The 16,498-nt window shown below is 42.1% G+C and overlaps 5 protein-coding genes across 5 annotated transcripts; 1 reads left to right on the forward strand and 4 right to left on the reverse strand.

Annotated features, from left to right (window-relative positions):
* Positions 1-1,542: 1,542 nt before the first annotated feature.
* EAF01_006638 (uncharacterized protein) lies at positions 1,543-2,239 on the reverse strand (the record flags this gene model as incomplete). The annotated part of the gene is made up of 2 exons (XM_038914892.1): positions 1,543-2,125; positions 2,184-2,239. 2 exons carry the CDS (start codon positions 2,237-2,239, stop codon positions 1,543-1,545), a joined length of 639 nt encoding a protein of 212 aa, XP_038769847.1.
* Positions 2,240-6,098: 3,859 nt separating this feature from the next.
* On the reverse strand, positions 6,099-7,730 carry EAF01_006639 (uncharacterized protein; the record flags this gene model as incomplete). Its single annotated transcript, XM_038914893.1, has 1 exon — positions 6,099-7,730. The coding sequence occupies one exon, from the start codon at positions 7,728-7,730 to the stop codon at positions 6,099-6,101; it is 1,632 nt and encodes a 543-aa protein (XP_038769848.1).
* Positions 7,731-8,226: 496 nt separating this feature from the next.
* Positions 8,227-9,719, reverse strand: EAF01_006640 (uncharacterized protein; the record flags this gene model as incomplete). Its single annotated transcript, XM_038914894.1, has 6 exons — positions 8,227-8,318; positions 8,368-8,652; positions 8,715-9,095; positions 9,151-9,272; positions 9,321-9,563; positions 9,643-9,719. 6 exons carry the CDS (start codon positions 9,717-9,719, stop codon positions 8,227-8,229), a joined length of 1,200 nt encoding a protein of 399 aa, XP_038769849.1.
* A 1,064-nt stretch (positions 9,720-10,783) lies between these two features.
* On the forward strand, positions 10,784-13,118 carry EAF01_006641 (uncharacterized protein; the record flags this gene model as incomplete). The annotated part of the gene is made up of 11 exons (XM_038914895.1): positions 10,784-11,108; positions 11,164-11,260; positions 11,314-11,372; positions 11,420-11,699; positions 11,765-11,912; positions 12,012-12,236; positions 12,292-12,359; positions 12,418-12,475; positions 12,546-12,594; positions 12,672-12,719; positions 12,781-13,118. The coding sequence occupies 11 exons, from the start codon at positions 10,784-10,786 to the stop codon at positions 13,116-13,118; spliced, it is 1,695 nt and encodes a 564-aa protein (XP_038769850.1).
* A 2,077-nt stretch (positions 13,119-15,195) lies between these two features.
* On the reverse strand, positions 15,196-16,282 carry EAF01_006642 (uncharacterized protein; the record flags this gene model as incomplete). Its single annotated transcript, XM_038914896.1, has 2 exons — positions 15,196-15,662; positions 15,721-16,282. 2 exons carry the CDS (start codon positions 16,280-16,282, stop codon positions 15,196-15,198), a joined length of 1,029 nt encoding a protein of 342 aa, XP_038769851.1.
* Positions 16,283-16,498: the final 216 nt, after the last annotated feature.

Raw genomic sequence — 16,498 nt, forward strand, 5'->3', positions numbered from 1 at the left:
ACAAGGAGTTATTATTAAAATAATATTTTTGTAACGAAAATCGTAACAATTTATGATTTTTATAAAATATAATATTAATTCTCATATAAAAACTAAATATTTGTATAAGAAATCTTTTCTTATTGATAAATCTTTTTTCTTTTTTAAAAAATATTAATTAATCATTAAAATATAAATATTAGGAAAAGGCTAATTTTAATGTATTTTGAAATGGCCCATTTAATGATATAGTCCATTTGATGATAAACCACGTTATACAAACAGGAAAATGAAAAATAGGAATTAGCACTTTTCAAACCCAAAAAACACTACCGCGGAATCTTTATAACATAAAAAGGCAGAAAATCGGTGGATTTTAACAGGAATTAATATCCAAACGAGCCCTTATTCGAGTTTGTTAGTTTCGATAAGGAATACTAATGAAATCTCACAGGGATGATTCATGTTCTCTAACAAGGAAATATTCGGATGCTTGGAGAGATGATTGATATTTTCTGTATTACTCGCCTGGGTGTACTTTCCATGCCTAATGCCACTACCGATAGTTAAAAATCGTAGGGAGGGAAGAGAGATAAGGACTCAGGGTTTGTAGTTCTCCAACCATTAACAAGAAATTCGATGTAAGAGAAACATTGGACGGAGTTTGTAGAGATGGGTTCTAGAGCTGGATATAAGAACTAGAATAGTGATGATGGGGGTCGTGTTGAGATATATTGGCGGGGAAGGAGATCGAATGTGGTGAAGTGATGGATTACCATGATCGAGTGGGAGCAGGGACTTGAAGATATGAGTGCTATGGTTACCTAGGTAAGAGTTCTGGTTACATTTTGTATTATAGAGCATGAAAATTTAAAGACGTGTTATAAATTGGAAGTGGAAGGAAAGGAATACACTGTGAAGCTCGAGTGAGTTCAGGTTATGGAAGAAACTTATATGGAATGATTGGATTTGATTGGAAAGGTATGCCTGGATCAAAGGTAGAAACGAGTCACTGGGATGAGTGAGAGAACTGATTTAAAGTGAAAATTAGGATAAGCTTGAAAATTGATTGTGAGCTTGATGTGAAGCTAGAAAATATCCGACGCTGCGCTGCATACTCGGCAAGAGGAATGTGTGGTGGGGTGGTAAGCAGCACACCACGTCTAAATTGATTGATTGATTTTACTCAGATATGAAGTATCAATGCGAATGCTATCAAAATCTGTTCCACGTAAAGATGATGAGGTGTAAGTTGGGGCATTGGATCAATTGATGTACTGAAAACATGGTTGTGAAACCGACTAGCTAATGTATCTATATACAAGAATGTCGAGAGAAGTGAAGAGATCAAACTCATCTTTGACTGGAAACAAAACCGCGTTATCTCAAAAGATGTGATCAGAAGAAAAGAAATCGGCAAGAACTAGGATTGAAATCACAGAAATGAGGTCTGAATAGTTGACAAGGCTGTGGCATGCGAGTTTCCAAGAGGATGTGGAGCTGACTCGCATGCTTGGCACAAGCATGAATTTGAAGGGATCCCTGATGAATGGCGCAAAGAACTCAACGTGCCTCGGTAACAAGCTCTTCATCGTCTTCAAAGATGTTTGGAGGAACTTCTTGGCCACCGGGTAAGCCGAGACGTATTCTTTCATCTCGAGACTCGTGCAGAGTCCACATTTCGGTAGTTGGTGAATATGTTTGAAGTTCGTAAACTTCATCGCTCGATGCTTGTATGTCATTCTCTGTGGTCGAGATTTCTGCCGCACGTTGACTTTCAAGCTGGGGAGAGCTATACTGTTCAGTTGGATCTTCCTCAATGGTAAGTTGATTGTCGTAGTGTGATGTCATTGCGCAGTCATGTGAGAAGTAGCCCAAGTGACGACAAGTATATTGAGAACTAGGTTCATGGGTTTCAGCTTCCAATTCATGCAAGTCATTTTCTGACATATAGCCAGCATCGTGGCTGGAGCCACCAAAGCTAGCTACATTGCTTGCGAAAGATCCTTCTTGTTGTGGATGAGGACCTGCGGGAGATTCTGTATAGGAATGGGGAGATCCTTCTTTTTTTGGGCTAACAGAATTGCGAGATTGACTGAGATCAGGGTTATGGTGGTAATGCTGATGATGAGATTCACTCTCAGTACTTATGAAAGTCAGTAAGATAGTCACCAACAAGTGATGTTATCTGTGGTACCACATACCTAGATTCGGATTCTTTCCGAGCCTGCTTATGAGATGATGCGGGGTTTGAAGACATCCTGTAAGAAGTATTATGCGAGATTCTATGCTTGATGATGAAGCTGATCACAAGAATGAAGAGGAAATGAGCCAGATAATCGGGTAGTCCGAGTCTAATGCGGATAACAGTGACCTAAGTAACAATCTTTTCAGATCTCGATTACATTTATTACGCAGTGGAAATGCAATGGAGAAAACCAAGAAACTTTATACACAACCGCTGATAACCCTTTCTCTAGGAGATCTAAGAAAAGCACAACAAAGCATCGTTCCAAGTGGCAGGTAGAATATTCACGATGCAAGACGCAGGGGAAACGGCCCGACGGTACGGCTATGTAAGCTTGTTCTTCAATTGAGTGAAGGCATTCGAAAGTATGGCCCCATTGTAAGCTAGTTAATTTCAAGTTTATGAATAAATATGAGGCTATGAAGTTAGATAACCAGACACCACACGAACAAGGGCGTATGATTGGATATGGGAAGGGCGCTCTGTTCAACATTTCCAGCAATGGCGGTAGAGATTTGTTTTTAGAGACATCCAGCATGCAGAGAAATGGATACTTCCATCAGGGGAATACTGAATTGGCAGATGTAAGTGCTGATTCCCTTGAAGACTTTCAATGAGTATCGGCTATGCACCTCGACTAAGCAACTCAGGGGAGCAGTAGAAAGTGACCTCGTCATATCACGAGCTTTACGAGGAACGGTTTGCTGGGCAGCTTTGAAATCAATTCTCCGTACTTTAACCATGCAAATTTGGCCAGATGTCGTGGAAGGCAGGTCATGAGCGGCCCGTTTCAGACCCGCTGTACTTACTCGCAGACAGCCATTATCGTAAATGTATAGAGGAGGCTAATACCATTAGCCCCTGCTTTCTTTGACCTTATTGGATGCCTGAATGGTATCTCTGGGAGCTTCAAAAGATCTAGAGCGATGAAGAGAAATGAGGCAGCAAGGGATTCGTACCTTGTACAGTCGGGATTGAAAGGTGATGAGAACCTGAAACGGTATGATTAATACATGTCACTTTGTAGATACCTTTATCCTTGAAATAGTATTCTGCTTCAACGACCGATATGATTTACTAGTTGAATAGTGCTGAATGTCTATTTTTTGATGTTTCAAATGTTTGGGGGACGTTGGGGGACGACGGGTGGGTCACTAAGCCGTTCATACTAAATCTGCTTATGTAATACAAATTCCCATTCATGAACTTCCAGGTTTAAAATCAAGTTGAATTTGTCTACACCTAGATCAACTTTACCAGCTCATTACTTCGTGAGACGAGACATCTCGACCTGAGCCTTCCCATCAAGATATATTGTCAATTGAAAATCTAGCAACTTTCCTGGACGGTAAGTCGCAGCATCGACGAACAGTTCTCTGTTCACGACATGACCATCACTGCGCATTTCCGAACACTCGTACCAACAGTTCATAAACTCTACAGATTGAAATCCACTCATACTTCACTAGTCATTATCCAATTATAGTCTTGCTGCAAAGCAAATGCACTCACTTACATCAAGATTCATGATTGGACGCAGTGAAGTCAAGAGCCGTTGAAATGCTCGTGGCTTGAGCATGATTTACTTGAGCCTCGTGCAGGGTCTCTAGGTCTTACTGTACCGTTCGCCAATCCCAATCTCAAAATATCTGATAAGTGATAGATATGCACTAGGTAGTCAGCTGAGCAAATAAAGATTCAAAGGTTCCAGACTCTGTTATTTCAGTAATTTCGAGCTCACTTTTGAGAAGCAATGATGAGGCTCAAGCTTCTTCCGCAGTTTGGGGTTCGATTTGTTTGGGACATTGCTCTCTTACTACAACATGAGCCAACACTTCACTGATTATATTGCATACCCAAGTATGCAGCTGCGTCAGCACTGACATCACATACCTAGTATTATGGCTTTCCCTAGACTCGGCTCCAGATTCATGTGCAATATGTGCTAAATCAGAGGAGAGCAAGATATTACCTACATTCTTCTCCTTTCGGGTGCTTTTCCCATGAAGGACTATGAAGCGGATAACTGCACTTGACAGATTTCCTCGTAAGGTTTCTCAAGCACAAAGTACTAAAGAGTGCGGATACGTGCGTTTTGGAGCGCACACATTCAATGCGTTCCACATATTGCCTGCTGTGTACATACAATCTTCAAAATCAGCATGACAGTATGTTCTTGTCTGGCGTACAAGATGATGCGCATGAAACCATATCGTCGTCATATTTCCACAGCATACAGCCCGGAACAGCTTCCGGATGAGTCTCGCAAATAGGAATTCAATCTCACACACTATAATTTCTAGTTTGCTTACTGTTGGGTACAGGAATTGTTATCGTGGGAGCAACATGAACAGTTTTTCCTAGTCGTTGGTTCTCCTAATTACATCCTCTCTGATTAATCTTCAATGACCGACTTGTTCTCATACAATACTCGCTACAAGCAACAGACTCAGATACACAAACTATTCGTAAGAGAGAAAAAAGGCTGAGTTTGACCCCAATCTTAAAGGTCGAGGGTCTTTCCGGCTTTTGTCAGACCCTCTTTTATGCCAGGTGAGGGTTCTGGTGTGTGTGATATGGATAGGTTTGTCTCGATTGTTTAAAATTATTGAATATCTGGAAATGGCTGGGATTGGGTTTGTTGTAGAATATTAACGAGGTGTTAAACCCAATCTCAGTCATTTCCTGTTATATGCATTAGAACTCTCATTTGGTATTCTAGGGGGTCTCCCAAAGACCTGAACAATATCTAGATTGGGTTTAACTATTTCTTAACACCTGCAATGATCTAAGCTTTATTCGTTTTATTTGTGAGTGATTAATAATTCAATTAATTCAAATAGTCTGGTAGGACAAATTCGGCCCCTTTTTCCTCCTGCGTAGTGACAAGTCATCAACCTTTCCCCCCGGCTTTCAAACACCATAAAACGAAGTCTGTTCCAATCATCCTCCTTCATCGCTTAATAACAACAATATCAATGGTAACAAAAAAAATCAGACATACCCCTTTCAAAGAAATAAGAGCAAAGAAACTCTAGACTCAAAAGCTCCACTAACTTCTTTGTTTGATCTCGCAGAGCTGCCCCACCTGTCCATCGATCAGGTAGTTGTTAAATCACCTTACAGTAGATAAATCATCAATTAATTCAGTCCATGCTGGATGTATTAAGCCACTACCTTGAAATTTGGAGATTTTATAATGACTTTGCTAAGTTGTATTTCCTATGCTACTTGAACTACCTCGAACATCATGTTTCCAGATGATTTGACAGTATATATTGATTCCCCAGTACGAACTAATGTAATCGTAATACTATCAAACATTTCACGACCTTGTAGTCTGCAAGAAGAGAAGTGCTTGAACTCGAAAAACAAAATAATGCAATCTTTCATATACCCTTGAAACAAGCTCTGCACCGTGGATGCTAGACTATTCATTCTATTCTCTCTACATATACTATATACTTATTCACAACTCCACCCCTGACATCTCATTCATCTTACTCATCATTTTGTCATTATCACATTTTGTATGAGGTTTCTGAAAATCCAAAATCCAAAATTCATTCTATATTTTTGTACTGTGTGATCTTGCCAACCTTTTGTATTTACGCTAAAGAGTCTCCAACTAGCCGATATCTTTTTTTAAAGCAAATAAGAAGAAATCATGGCTCGTTAACAACTTACTGAAGATAAACAATGGGACAAATAGTAAAACAAAAAGTCATAAAGCATAATTCGTTACCTTATACCCAGTTTGTTTGCATTTCTTACCTTTTCCTTACTTCCTATCCAAAAAGGAAATCCACCTACCTTTTCTCTCTCCACCAAAGACCTCTGTCAAGGGTTTCCATCTTCTTTCCTCCTCTTCTCAAGCACTGCTACCAGAGCAATCACCCAATCTGAAACTCGCCAGCTCCGTTCCTTCGAAAACTCTCCCGGAGCATCTTCTTCTCTTCTTGTCCTCCTTCAAAAATTCCGTCAACTTCAAATCCGGCACGCTGCACCATTCCCATGTAGCCAAACTCGGACACCAATTTAGATTTGCGGATGCAGCTGAGCTAAGTGTAAAAGATGAAGAAATGGGGATGCGGGAAACGGTAGGAAAAAGGAGAGTTTGGAGGGTGAGCGTGGGGCTCGGTTGAATCGGGGATTTGGAGGAGCCTGGGAGTTCGGCGGGAGATTCGGGAGTGGTTGGGAGCTCAATCAGAGTCGGAGGATCGATTTCTGATGGAAAGTCCTCGCAGACCTCGAGATCTGAATGTTCCTCTGGTGCTGGGAGCTCCAGGATTTGCGCTGCTGTCATCCAGCCTGTGCAATCATCAGAGGATAATGACATCGGTGAGGTGTCGAGCGAAGGAGTCGCTGAAGATGAAGATGAAGCGAGAAGTTTGACTACGTGGAACTTTTCTTCATCCGAAGCGCTCCAGCTTTCAGTCGATCTCGATGATCGTTGTGATGTTGTTCGCTTTGGAACATTGGCCTGGAGGGTTTCGGCTAATGCTGTGGATGCATCTGCGAGGTTGATTGCGAGTTCAACATTCTTTTCAAGCATGGCAACCTTCTTGGATTCTTCAGCTGAGTGTTTGAGTGCAATCTGGAGTTCATTTTCAAGAAACTCAACCTTTTCTGATTCTCTTTCGAATAACATCTTGTAGTGGTCTGCAAAAGCTTTTTGTTGACTTGGAGCGGCACGGGCCGCGCGGAACTTTTGCACCTCTTCTTCAAGTTTTTCGTTCTTGTCTTTGAGTTGTTGAATCTCTTCTTCAAGTTGGCGGTCCATGTTTTCGACTTCTCTGACTGCTTTAGTGAGCTTGATATAGGCCTTGTGTGTTTTCTCCGCGTAGATTTTCCAAGCCTGCGTTTCGCTCAAAGTTGCTCGTGCTTCTTTGGTGAACACAGGGGGTGCTCTGACTGAACGATGTGGTTGAATTGAAGGATCGACTATCCTACCTTCTACAGTAGTCGCTGTCAATATAGGAAGCTTGAAAATGAGACTTGGTGATTCGAGCTCACTTACGTTGAACGGATTCGAGCTGAGTGGAAGGCATGGCATTCTAGGAGCTACTGGCAACTCATGATATCTGGCCATCTGAACCGGTTGGCCATCAACAATCTTTGCGACATTGAAGGGTTCAGATACTATCATTTGTCTGATCTCAGTTGAACTACGTCCTCGGAAAGTCATTATAGTAGTTCTGATCGGAGTGGGTATTCTGCGCATTATTTTCCTCTTCATGACAACTATACGTCTTGTGTGTTGATGTTGAAGCCAAAAGTATTTCTGGAGACGATTTTTGGTTGCCGAAATTGACCCGGTGTGTCTAAATTCTCTAAGATCAAGATATATTGAGGCGCGTGGAGAATCTGATATGGGATATCGACATTCCGGTGCCGAGCTACTTGTCGCCTGCGACATATATTGTGGCACGAAAGTATTGATTCTAAGGCTCTCTACTCCTGATATACGTCTAACCATTCTTGGGCAAAATGATTCATCCATGATATTAGTTTCGCCTACCTAATGTCTTGTGTTTTTGTGAGAAAGGTGATCAAGATTCTTCAAGACTTTATAGTTATCACTTACTATCAAGATGGGTTATTTGGAATGGCTGTTGAGAGATGCGGATGGAGAGGTATTCTGGATAATTTGGGAGTAACCGCAAGAAAGCATTATGTATAGTCGTGAATTTTGGCTGTTCAGCCTCTGTTCCGAAAAGCACGATTATCAAAATTTGTATTGCGTTGCCAAACAAAGATAATGAGGGAACAATGTGAACAAAGAAACCTACCAAGTGTCTCAAAACCCAACGAAGAAAAATCTAGAGGACAATTTTGCAGAGGAAATCGGGAAAGCTCATGTAATAACATTTAGCTCTATATTATTTCTAACTCGCAGCTAGATTGTAGACTTAATGGCATAGTCGCATTAGAAATCATTGAATCTAGTTTGATCAGCAAAGACATGATTGGTTCGAATAGCAATATCAGTAACTACATCAATAGTAGTTACTTCCACCCCGAGAAATTGAGGGGGTTCCAAGCCCCGACTCACGACTAAAGGGAAGGTTTGAGCCAGATCTCTGCGCTACTATGGGAAAATTAGCATAACCTTCAAAAAGTGTTCATGACAGATATACCTGATCGACCACTTGGTCTAGAAAATTCTGGTGCTAAAGATGCTCCTGGGTTTCCCACTTTTAGACCTGCTCGCATACCGTAGCCTACAAAACCGGACGGTTGACCAGCATTACCATTGATACTTGACAATGGAGTTTGACGAGGAGTAGCTCGACCATGTGATAATGGTAAAGGAGTTCCAGCCATGTGGCTTTGTATGTTGTTCAAGCCGATGCTTGCAGGAGGAAAATTGCTGGATGCCAAAGGCTGTCGATGAGAAGAAGGAGTCGCCTGAACATGGTTATCTGTAACATTTTTCGTAAGTAATTCATGATTAATTTAGAGTAATGACAAAATGCTTTCTTACATTTCTGAGACACATGACTTTGCCCTTGGCTACCAATGGTATCCCACTCGCTACTATGTCGTCTTCTTTGAGGTGGGGGCGGCATGTTTGAGTCGTGAATACCGCCAGTACGATTAAGTCCACCTGTCTGTTGATTCGCATAAAGAGGTTGCCTGTATTCATTTGTGCCTGGATTGTCTGTAAAGCGATTGCCATTTGACGTTGCTTGTAATGTATCATCAACTGCATTCGAAGCCGCAGTCTGGACTTGATCCAACATTCCTCTACGCTTTATTTTATCGTAAAGTTCCTGGGTCTGGAGTAACTTTTTATTTCTCTCTTTGAGATCATGATGGAGCTCTTCGTTCTTCCTTCTCAAAGCATCATTATCCGAATTCATTCCTACATTAGTGTTTAGTATTTATTTGGGAATAGAGGAAACCATATAGAATCCCACCCTGCATTTTGTTACGAAGGTTCGATATCTCGCTGTTTGCATCATGTATTATCTTGTCCATCTGAAAATTCAGCGTTGAATACTTGTCTGTTAAACTTTTGGCAAGGTATTCTTGATAAACACTTTAACTTCGTCAGTAAAGCTTATAGCATTAGACTTCAGGTACAAACATCTCTTGAGTTGTTTGATATGCCCAAAAGCTTAAGGCTCGGCCTGCACACTCCATGATGACACTTGGATTGAGTCCACTCAACACGCTCGTCTTATAGTCCTCACTCGGGTTCAGATTTGTGATAACAATATCGTCGGGATTTGGTAAGTGCATATCGCACGCGGGACATGTTGTTTGTCGATTCTCCCGTAGGCCTGCTGAAAGCTGGGATTGATTTGCACACTCGATGCAAAAAACATGACTATAAAGAATGAGTAATGAAAATTAAGAGTGAAATTGTGATTATGAAATATGAGACGGGAAATCGTTGAAAGACGAACCTGCAGGTAGTAACCACTGCATGATCTTTCAACTCTTTCCTGCATTTCAATGCATTGCAGCGAAGAATAAACTCCATTTTCTTTGTGCATACACTGTCACCGAACGAGGCTCCTTCTCAGAGCTGCTCTCTTCTTCGTCACCCACATCAAATGCCCATTGCCGTCTTGATAATTGTAGTTCTTGATCTTCAATTAGAAGCAGCACTCGATGAAACAAATTGTCCGGTTCTAATACAACTAAGACTTGGTGGATAGAATTGATGGAAGTGATATTTTGAGTTTGAAGAAGACGGCCCGTGCCGAACGGGGGGGAAGAGTTAAAGACAGTAAGTGAAATGTTATTATGGGCGGTCAAGAGTGGCATAAAACTTTACCCCACAATTTCTGTAAGCGATCTGTGATAAGGTTAATAAGAGGTTAATAAGTGATCCACACAACAAACGTTCGAAAATAGATTTCGTGTTCGATGTCATAATGTGATAGAGCAGTATACTTATAGTATCTGGCCATAACGTATGCTTATACTTGCTTTTACCAGGAAGATATACTACTTTAGAAGCTGATATCATGCCAAGTCTCTCACCGACGCCCTGGTGCATGCAACATGAACATGGTATCATCTTGGTACATCTTCATCCGGGGTACATCCGGTGTGCATGGGAATAGTTTCTCCGTGAAACCCTTGTACAGGCTATCAGAAGTGACATCTAGGGATGGACGAATGGTGGGATGGACGCATATCTTACGACAAGTTCAAATTCTTCCACTTAAAGAGTACCAATCAAGTATGGAGATTCATCTTCGAGTTACAACCTCTGGGTATTTGGTCGGCAAGTCAATATACATTTAGCAAAAAGGGAATTCTTCAATGACCTCAACTGGCTGCGGGGATGATTTGATCTTAGTAGTGGATGATCTTTTTGTATGATTCTACACCTGGTGCTTGTATTGAGATCATTGCCTCCCATTTTTACAAACCCATGATTGGCAAATCATTTATCTCAATAGAAATTATAGTGCAGATGCCAAGGTTTTCCAAATAGCATAAGTTCACCAAATCTGTCAAGCATGTCTCCCATTTGATTGAAAGAAACTTGTCGCTGTTTTGGACTCTAGAGACTAGTTCCAATAGTACTGCAAGATGCGGTTGCAACATGGTCGTTGTTTGCTGGCCGTTCTGTCCACAAGTATTCTTCTTCCATCATCCGTCCTGGGAATCAATTCCACTTCCCCTACTGTGACCGTCACCAATGGTTCATATGTTGGGAAATATGTTCCTGAATGGCAGCAAGACCAATTTCTGGGGATACCCTATGCTATTCCACCCTTAGGAGACCTCAGATTTGCTAGACCAAGATCCTTAAACACTTCGTTCACTGGATATCGAGATGCAACACATTATGGTCATAGCTGTTACCAATATGGCACAACTTTTAATCTTTCTGAGGATTGTCTCACTCTCAATGGTATATTCATCAGTCAAGAACACGCTGGATCATTGCTAAATGTTACACAATCCAGTGATAAGGCCTGCAGGAACTACGCCTAAGAGCAAATTGCCTGTCTTGATTTGGATATTCGGGGGTGGATTCTATACTGGAGCCACAGCAGATCCCCAGTCAGTATTCTAAGGGTATTTCAGATGTTAAATACAATTCTAATACTTCTCAGGTACAATCTTTCTGGCATCACACATGTTGGACAACAGACTGGGAAACCTATTATTACAGGTAATCTCGATTCGCTTTTTTGTTCAAAGCATTTCTAATTTTAGTAGTGTCCATGGACTATCGTCTTGGAGTATGGGGCTTTCTCCAGACACCTCAAGTCCTTGCTGAAGGTGGCTCTAATGCTGGGCTCCTTGATCAAAGGTTAGCATTGAGATGGATAAAGGAGAATATCGAATCTTTCGGCGGAGACCCGAAAAAGATTACGGTCTGGGGAGAATCCGCTGGCGGTCAAAGCATTAGTTATCATCTGTACTCTTACGACGGCAGAAATGACGATTTGTTCCAAGCAGCAATAATCGAATCCGGAAGTCCCACTGGAGCTAGTCTGTATGAAATCATCTTCTTTCAAATCCAGGCCCTTCTGCTTTAGCTCGAGTTTTGACCAGTTATAGGAACCCTCTCGGTTACTATACGGTACCAACCGAGAATCTGACTCGCGCCACCGGTTGCTGGACATCTACAAATAAACTCGCTTGTCTACGAAGTCTGACTTCGGATCAGCTATGGAAAGCACGAGTCAGCCAACAATGGAATCCCATGGCAAGTGACACCCTTTCTTTACTTAGATATTAACAATTCCAAGCCAACATCGATAATCTTGCATTGAAATATTTTCAAACAACACTAACTTTACTTTAGGTCGATGGTGATTTCCTGACTGACTATCCCAGTAGCCTCACACCCCAAGGAAAGTTCATCAAGGTCCCTCTACTGATTGGAGCGAATAGCGATGAAGGAAGCAGTTTTGGTGTTTCCGGACTGGATAACGAGACAGCTATTTTCAACAATTTACTCGTATACCGGGCTTCGAATGCTTATGCCCTATCGCCGCCAACTGCTAGAAAGTTGCTTGAGCTGTATCCTGTATGTTGACGGAAGTGATTGATCAAGGACCCGATAGCAATACTAACATCAACAGAATGATCCTGCAAATGAACCTCCATATTATATTACCAGCGCGACAATCTTCCCGTCCAACGGACTACAGTATGTTAGCCTGAGACGTTAATCCTTTTGGCTGAATTTATACTAATGCAAGAACTAGATGGAGACGTAGTGCCGCTATCGCAGGCGATCTAGTTATGATATCCGGTCGTCGAAAGGTAAACATACATTCCTGTCCATCCTATTTTCTCTTTAGTACCAGCTTCTAACTCGAGGCTGCTTATCTAGCTATGCGAGATCTACGCCGCTGCCTCTCAATCAGTATATAGCTATCGCTGTAAGTCTTACACACTCAGCCTACACCTTTCCTCCCACATGATAACATTGCAAACTAACCTTCTTTCTACCTACCAGTTGATACATTTCTCTGGAATGCTGCGGTCACCGATGGAGCAAGACATTGTACGACTCCCCACTGCTTTCCGTGTTCTTCTATCAAAATCACATTGCTAACATTCCCAAGTCGTAAATGTCGTCTTTTCCTTTCAAAACATCTCCGGTGCTCTCGGTCCCCTTCCCCAGTACCAGTCCTATCTCGATCTATCACAAAATATCGGCAAAGCCTACATTTCATTTGTCAATTATCATGATCCAAATGTTTTGTCCAATAGCTCATTATCCACGGTCTCAAATGGTACGAGTATCAGCCGAAACCTTCCATATTGGCCACTTTATAATAAAGATGCGCCCAAGAATATTGTGCTGAACAGCAACAAAACATATATAGAAGATGATACATGGAGGAAGGAGGGAATTGACTTCATCAACTGGGGTGGCGTGGATAGAGAGTTATGGTCTTGAAGATGTATGAGGACGAAAGCAAAGTGTATCAATGAGAGAGAGGGTAGTGGAATCAAGGGAAAATACGAATGGAACGAAAGAGACGATTTGAAATTAGCATTTCAAGATCGACATGAATCAGGATATCATGAAAGTGAACATTATTGAAGTATGAACAAGGCAAATTATTCGCGAATTTCAGAGATAGTGTATTTATATCTTGATACTCCGTCGAGTACTCTGAACTCTGGCCATCCCCGTTTGGGTCACCGATCACCACTAAAACTCTCAGATTTGACAATAAGTTGCTTTTCTATTGATGTGTTCTAATTCGGTTTTGCTTTTGAAGTCATATTTCCAGGAAGAAGTGCTCTCAGCTCGGACTCTCAAGTTTTGCTCTGATGGTCTTCGCTGGTCTTGTTTTACTTTATGTGCCACAGAAACCACCCCGAACGGTAACTCGCATCCATCCAATAGACTCGATTATAGGCTGGAAACTTGGCTTCATTGTTCAGAATAGAGCCCACGGTGGATTAATACCTTGGATCCGAAGAGACGATATCTTCAAGACTGCTATGAAGTTGTGTCGAGCTTCACGTTTGGGGATTTGACTTATCATACAGACAAGCTACCTGCACTTGCTGGTATTGCAACCCAAATCCACAAAATTCATAAATGTGACTATCTAGCTAGTCTATGGAAGCAATATCTAGAGTATGGCTTACTATAGTATAGTGCCTCTCCGCCCAAGATAGGTAGTAGAAAGTATGAATTCCCACCTTTGTTAGGCGAAGAATCTTATACTGTTGTTCAAAAAATTGGTAGCAGTATATCAAAAGCCACCTCATCTGTAGCGGGGTGAGTAACCTTTCAATAGGTAGAATTGCTACAAACACGCCCTTCTTGAGCAATGTGCCCATCAACTCAACAGGAACAGCCCAGCACCTGAAAGCGGCACTTCCTAATCTCCGAAAGCGAGAAGAATATAGAGCAAAGTCCCCATCATGGTCATGGGCCCCTCTGGAGCATGAGAAGATCAACTTTCTGTATAGTCACTGGAATTGAACCGTCCGGAGGTTCGCTAAGCCACTGTCTCGAAGTGACTGTTTACCTCCAGACAAAGGGAACGTATTTACACAAACATTGCCTGGCCATATGATTCTGACAGGTCACTTGAAGCGAGCTCAAGTACACTTCGATAATTACGGCTACGATACCCAGTACCACTCACCCAACGTATCTGCGGGTCGCTAGCCCGGAAGCTTGTGCAACTGAAGGCAAACGCTTCTGGTGAAGGCGATATAATTGGATTCGTCGCGTTAGACTCGGATCCAGTAGCTAGCGGCTCAAGAGTAAACAGTCTGACTATTTTATTGATGGGAGAAGACGACAAAGATTTGTCGAATGTGAGTATGGCAAAGGATGGGAGAGTTGAATACTGTAATTCAAATAAGGTTCCATTGACGCTCGCTCGTCTGCCTAATGGCAATGTTTCATTCAATTGTGGAACCAAACGATATCTGACGGGTTTGGCGCTTCTGCAAGTATTGGATGTCAATAAGTTAACCATCTTCCGGAGAGTTTGATTGTGTCAATTGTACAGAGAGTTTTGGACCGATGAGCTCAAGAAAGATTCGAGCAAGCAAAAGCTGAATCTTACGGTTGTATAGGTGTCTACCCATGTTACTACTGGTGTCTGGCATTAAATCTTGTCAAATTACGTTTGAACAAGTTTCCAAGTACTGCGCATAGGGAGAGAAAGCTAGAGTGGAGGGAGAAGCTCACCGCATGGTATACTTTGAACTCCATTCTGATTCTTGTATCGCTCCGCCTATTTGCGAATGCCAGTTGCAGACTTTGAAAAAGCTCCATTTTGACAAGCAGTAAACTACTGCCATTCTACTTGAGTAAAATGTGAATCTCATTTGACAAAGGGAACCAAAACAAGAATCCCGTGATTGCTTGATATCTCTGAAAGTGCAAACGTGGAAGTAAAATGTCAATTAATCAAGGGAATAGCTCGCTAACCACCTATGACAGTGTCATTTATCATCCTGAAGCTCTCCGCTTCACTTCTCCTCATAGATTAACAAGAAACTCAAGGTCTCGACTTCACCCCATGTTCTGTAGCAGTGCGGACCTCAACATTTCCATCCTCCATACCGAAATATGCAGCCACTGGCTTCTGTCCACCACCCTCTTCTCCGGCATTGGCAACCTGGGCCCCATTTCTACCATGGAAAAGACCAGTCTCCAGTACACCGACTATTCTCTTTAATCTTCTTCCAAGTGTGTGTACCTCCCAAGTGCCGTTTTCTCCATCTCCCTTATCATTGCCCTTCAAATCTGAATGAATCAAAAGTTTTGGGAAAGGCGCGTCGATGATCCACATGCCGTTATCTGTAACTACTGGTCCAGCCTTCGCGCTCCCACCTTGCCTGATTTTTGGGTCCGGAGAGCCGAGCGTAATTAGAATTCTTTTAATGGTTGGAGCGGCTAATGGTGCAATTTCGATCGGAATAGCTTTCCAAGAAGTGAGGAGACGAGGTTGGAGCTTTCGGTAATCTATGCATTATTAGTTTGAGTCAAAGTCCCAAACATATTACCCAAATGCTTCACTGACCTGCTACACATACAAACTTCTTGGAAGATGTTGCGACCAACTTTTCTTGGAAAAGACAAGCTCCACCTCCTTTTATACAGTTGAGATCTTTGTCAATTTCGTCTGCTCCATCAAATGCAACATCAAGACTTTCACGCTTTCCCTTCAAACCTAGATCTTGCAGACCCGTAGAAACATCGAAAGCGGCATCTCCACTCAGATGAAGGGGCTCAACGACTACTGGGGGTAAAGAATCGATACTTCCTAGAGGCAGGCCGGCTTCAATAATCAATTGCTTACTTTGATCGCCAGTGGGAACAAAGATCATCTTTGAAGTAATATCTCGACCTTTGGCAGCGATAGCTTCCACTACGTAAACGACAGTACTACCCGATCCAATTCCGACATATTTGTAAGAAGGGTCGAAGTGGTCTTCCACAGCTTTGTATGCTGCTCGACGCTTCGAGGCCTCTACTGGGGAGAGGTTTGCGTAATCATAAGTATGAGGAGTGGCATTTTCGGCAGCTATCGGATTTGAGGAGGCCGCGGACTGACCGGAAACAGCTGGATTGGTGGAAGCCATTGGGTTCGTATAATGCTGCTTAGATATGCTCGAAAAGTTCCGTTTAGATGTTTTCAAGAATGGTGGAAATGTGGGATATATACTGCGGAAATGGACCGTAGTGGGACAAACTCGTGTGAATGGACGATGTACGGAGATTGTAGAGTTCTTCAGTCCAGCCGGATGTATAATCGGGTGAGACAATGTATGAGAGCGAAAGAATCGGAAAGCAAGATT

The sequence above is a fragment of the Botrytis porri genome, assembly GCF_014898465.1.
Source record: "Botrytis porri strain MUCL 3234 chromosome Unknown BPOR_008, whole genome shotgun sequence".
Lineage (NCBI taxonomy): Eukaryota > Fungi > Ascomycota > Leotiomycetes > Helotiales > Sclerotiniaceae > Botrytis > Botrytis porri.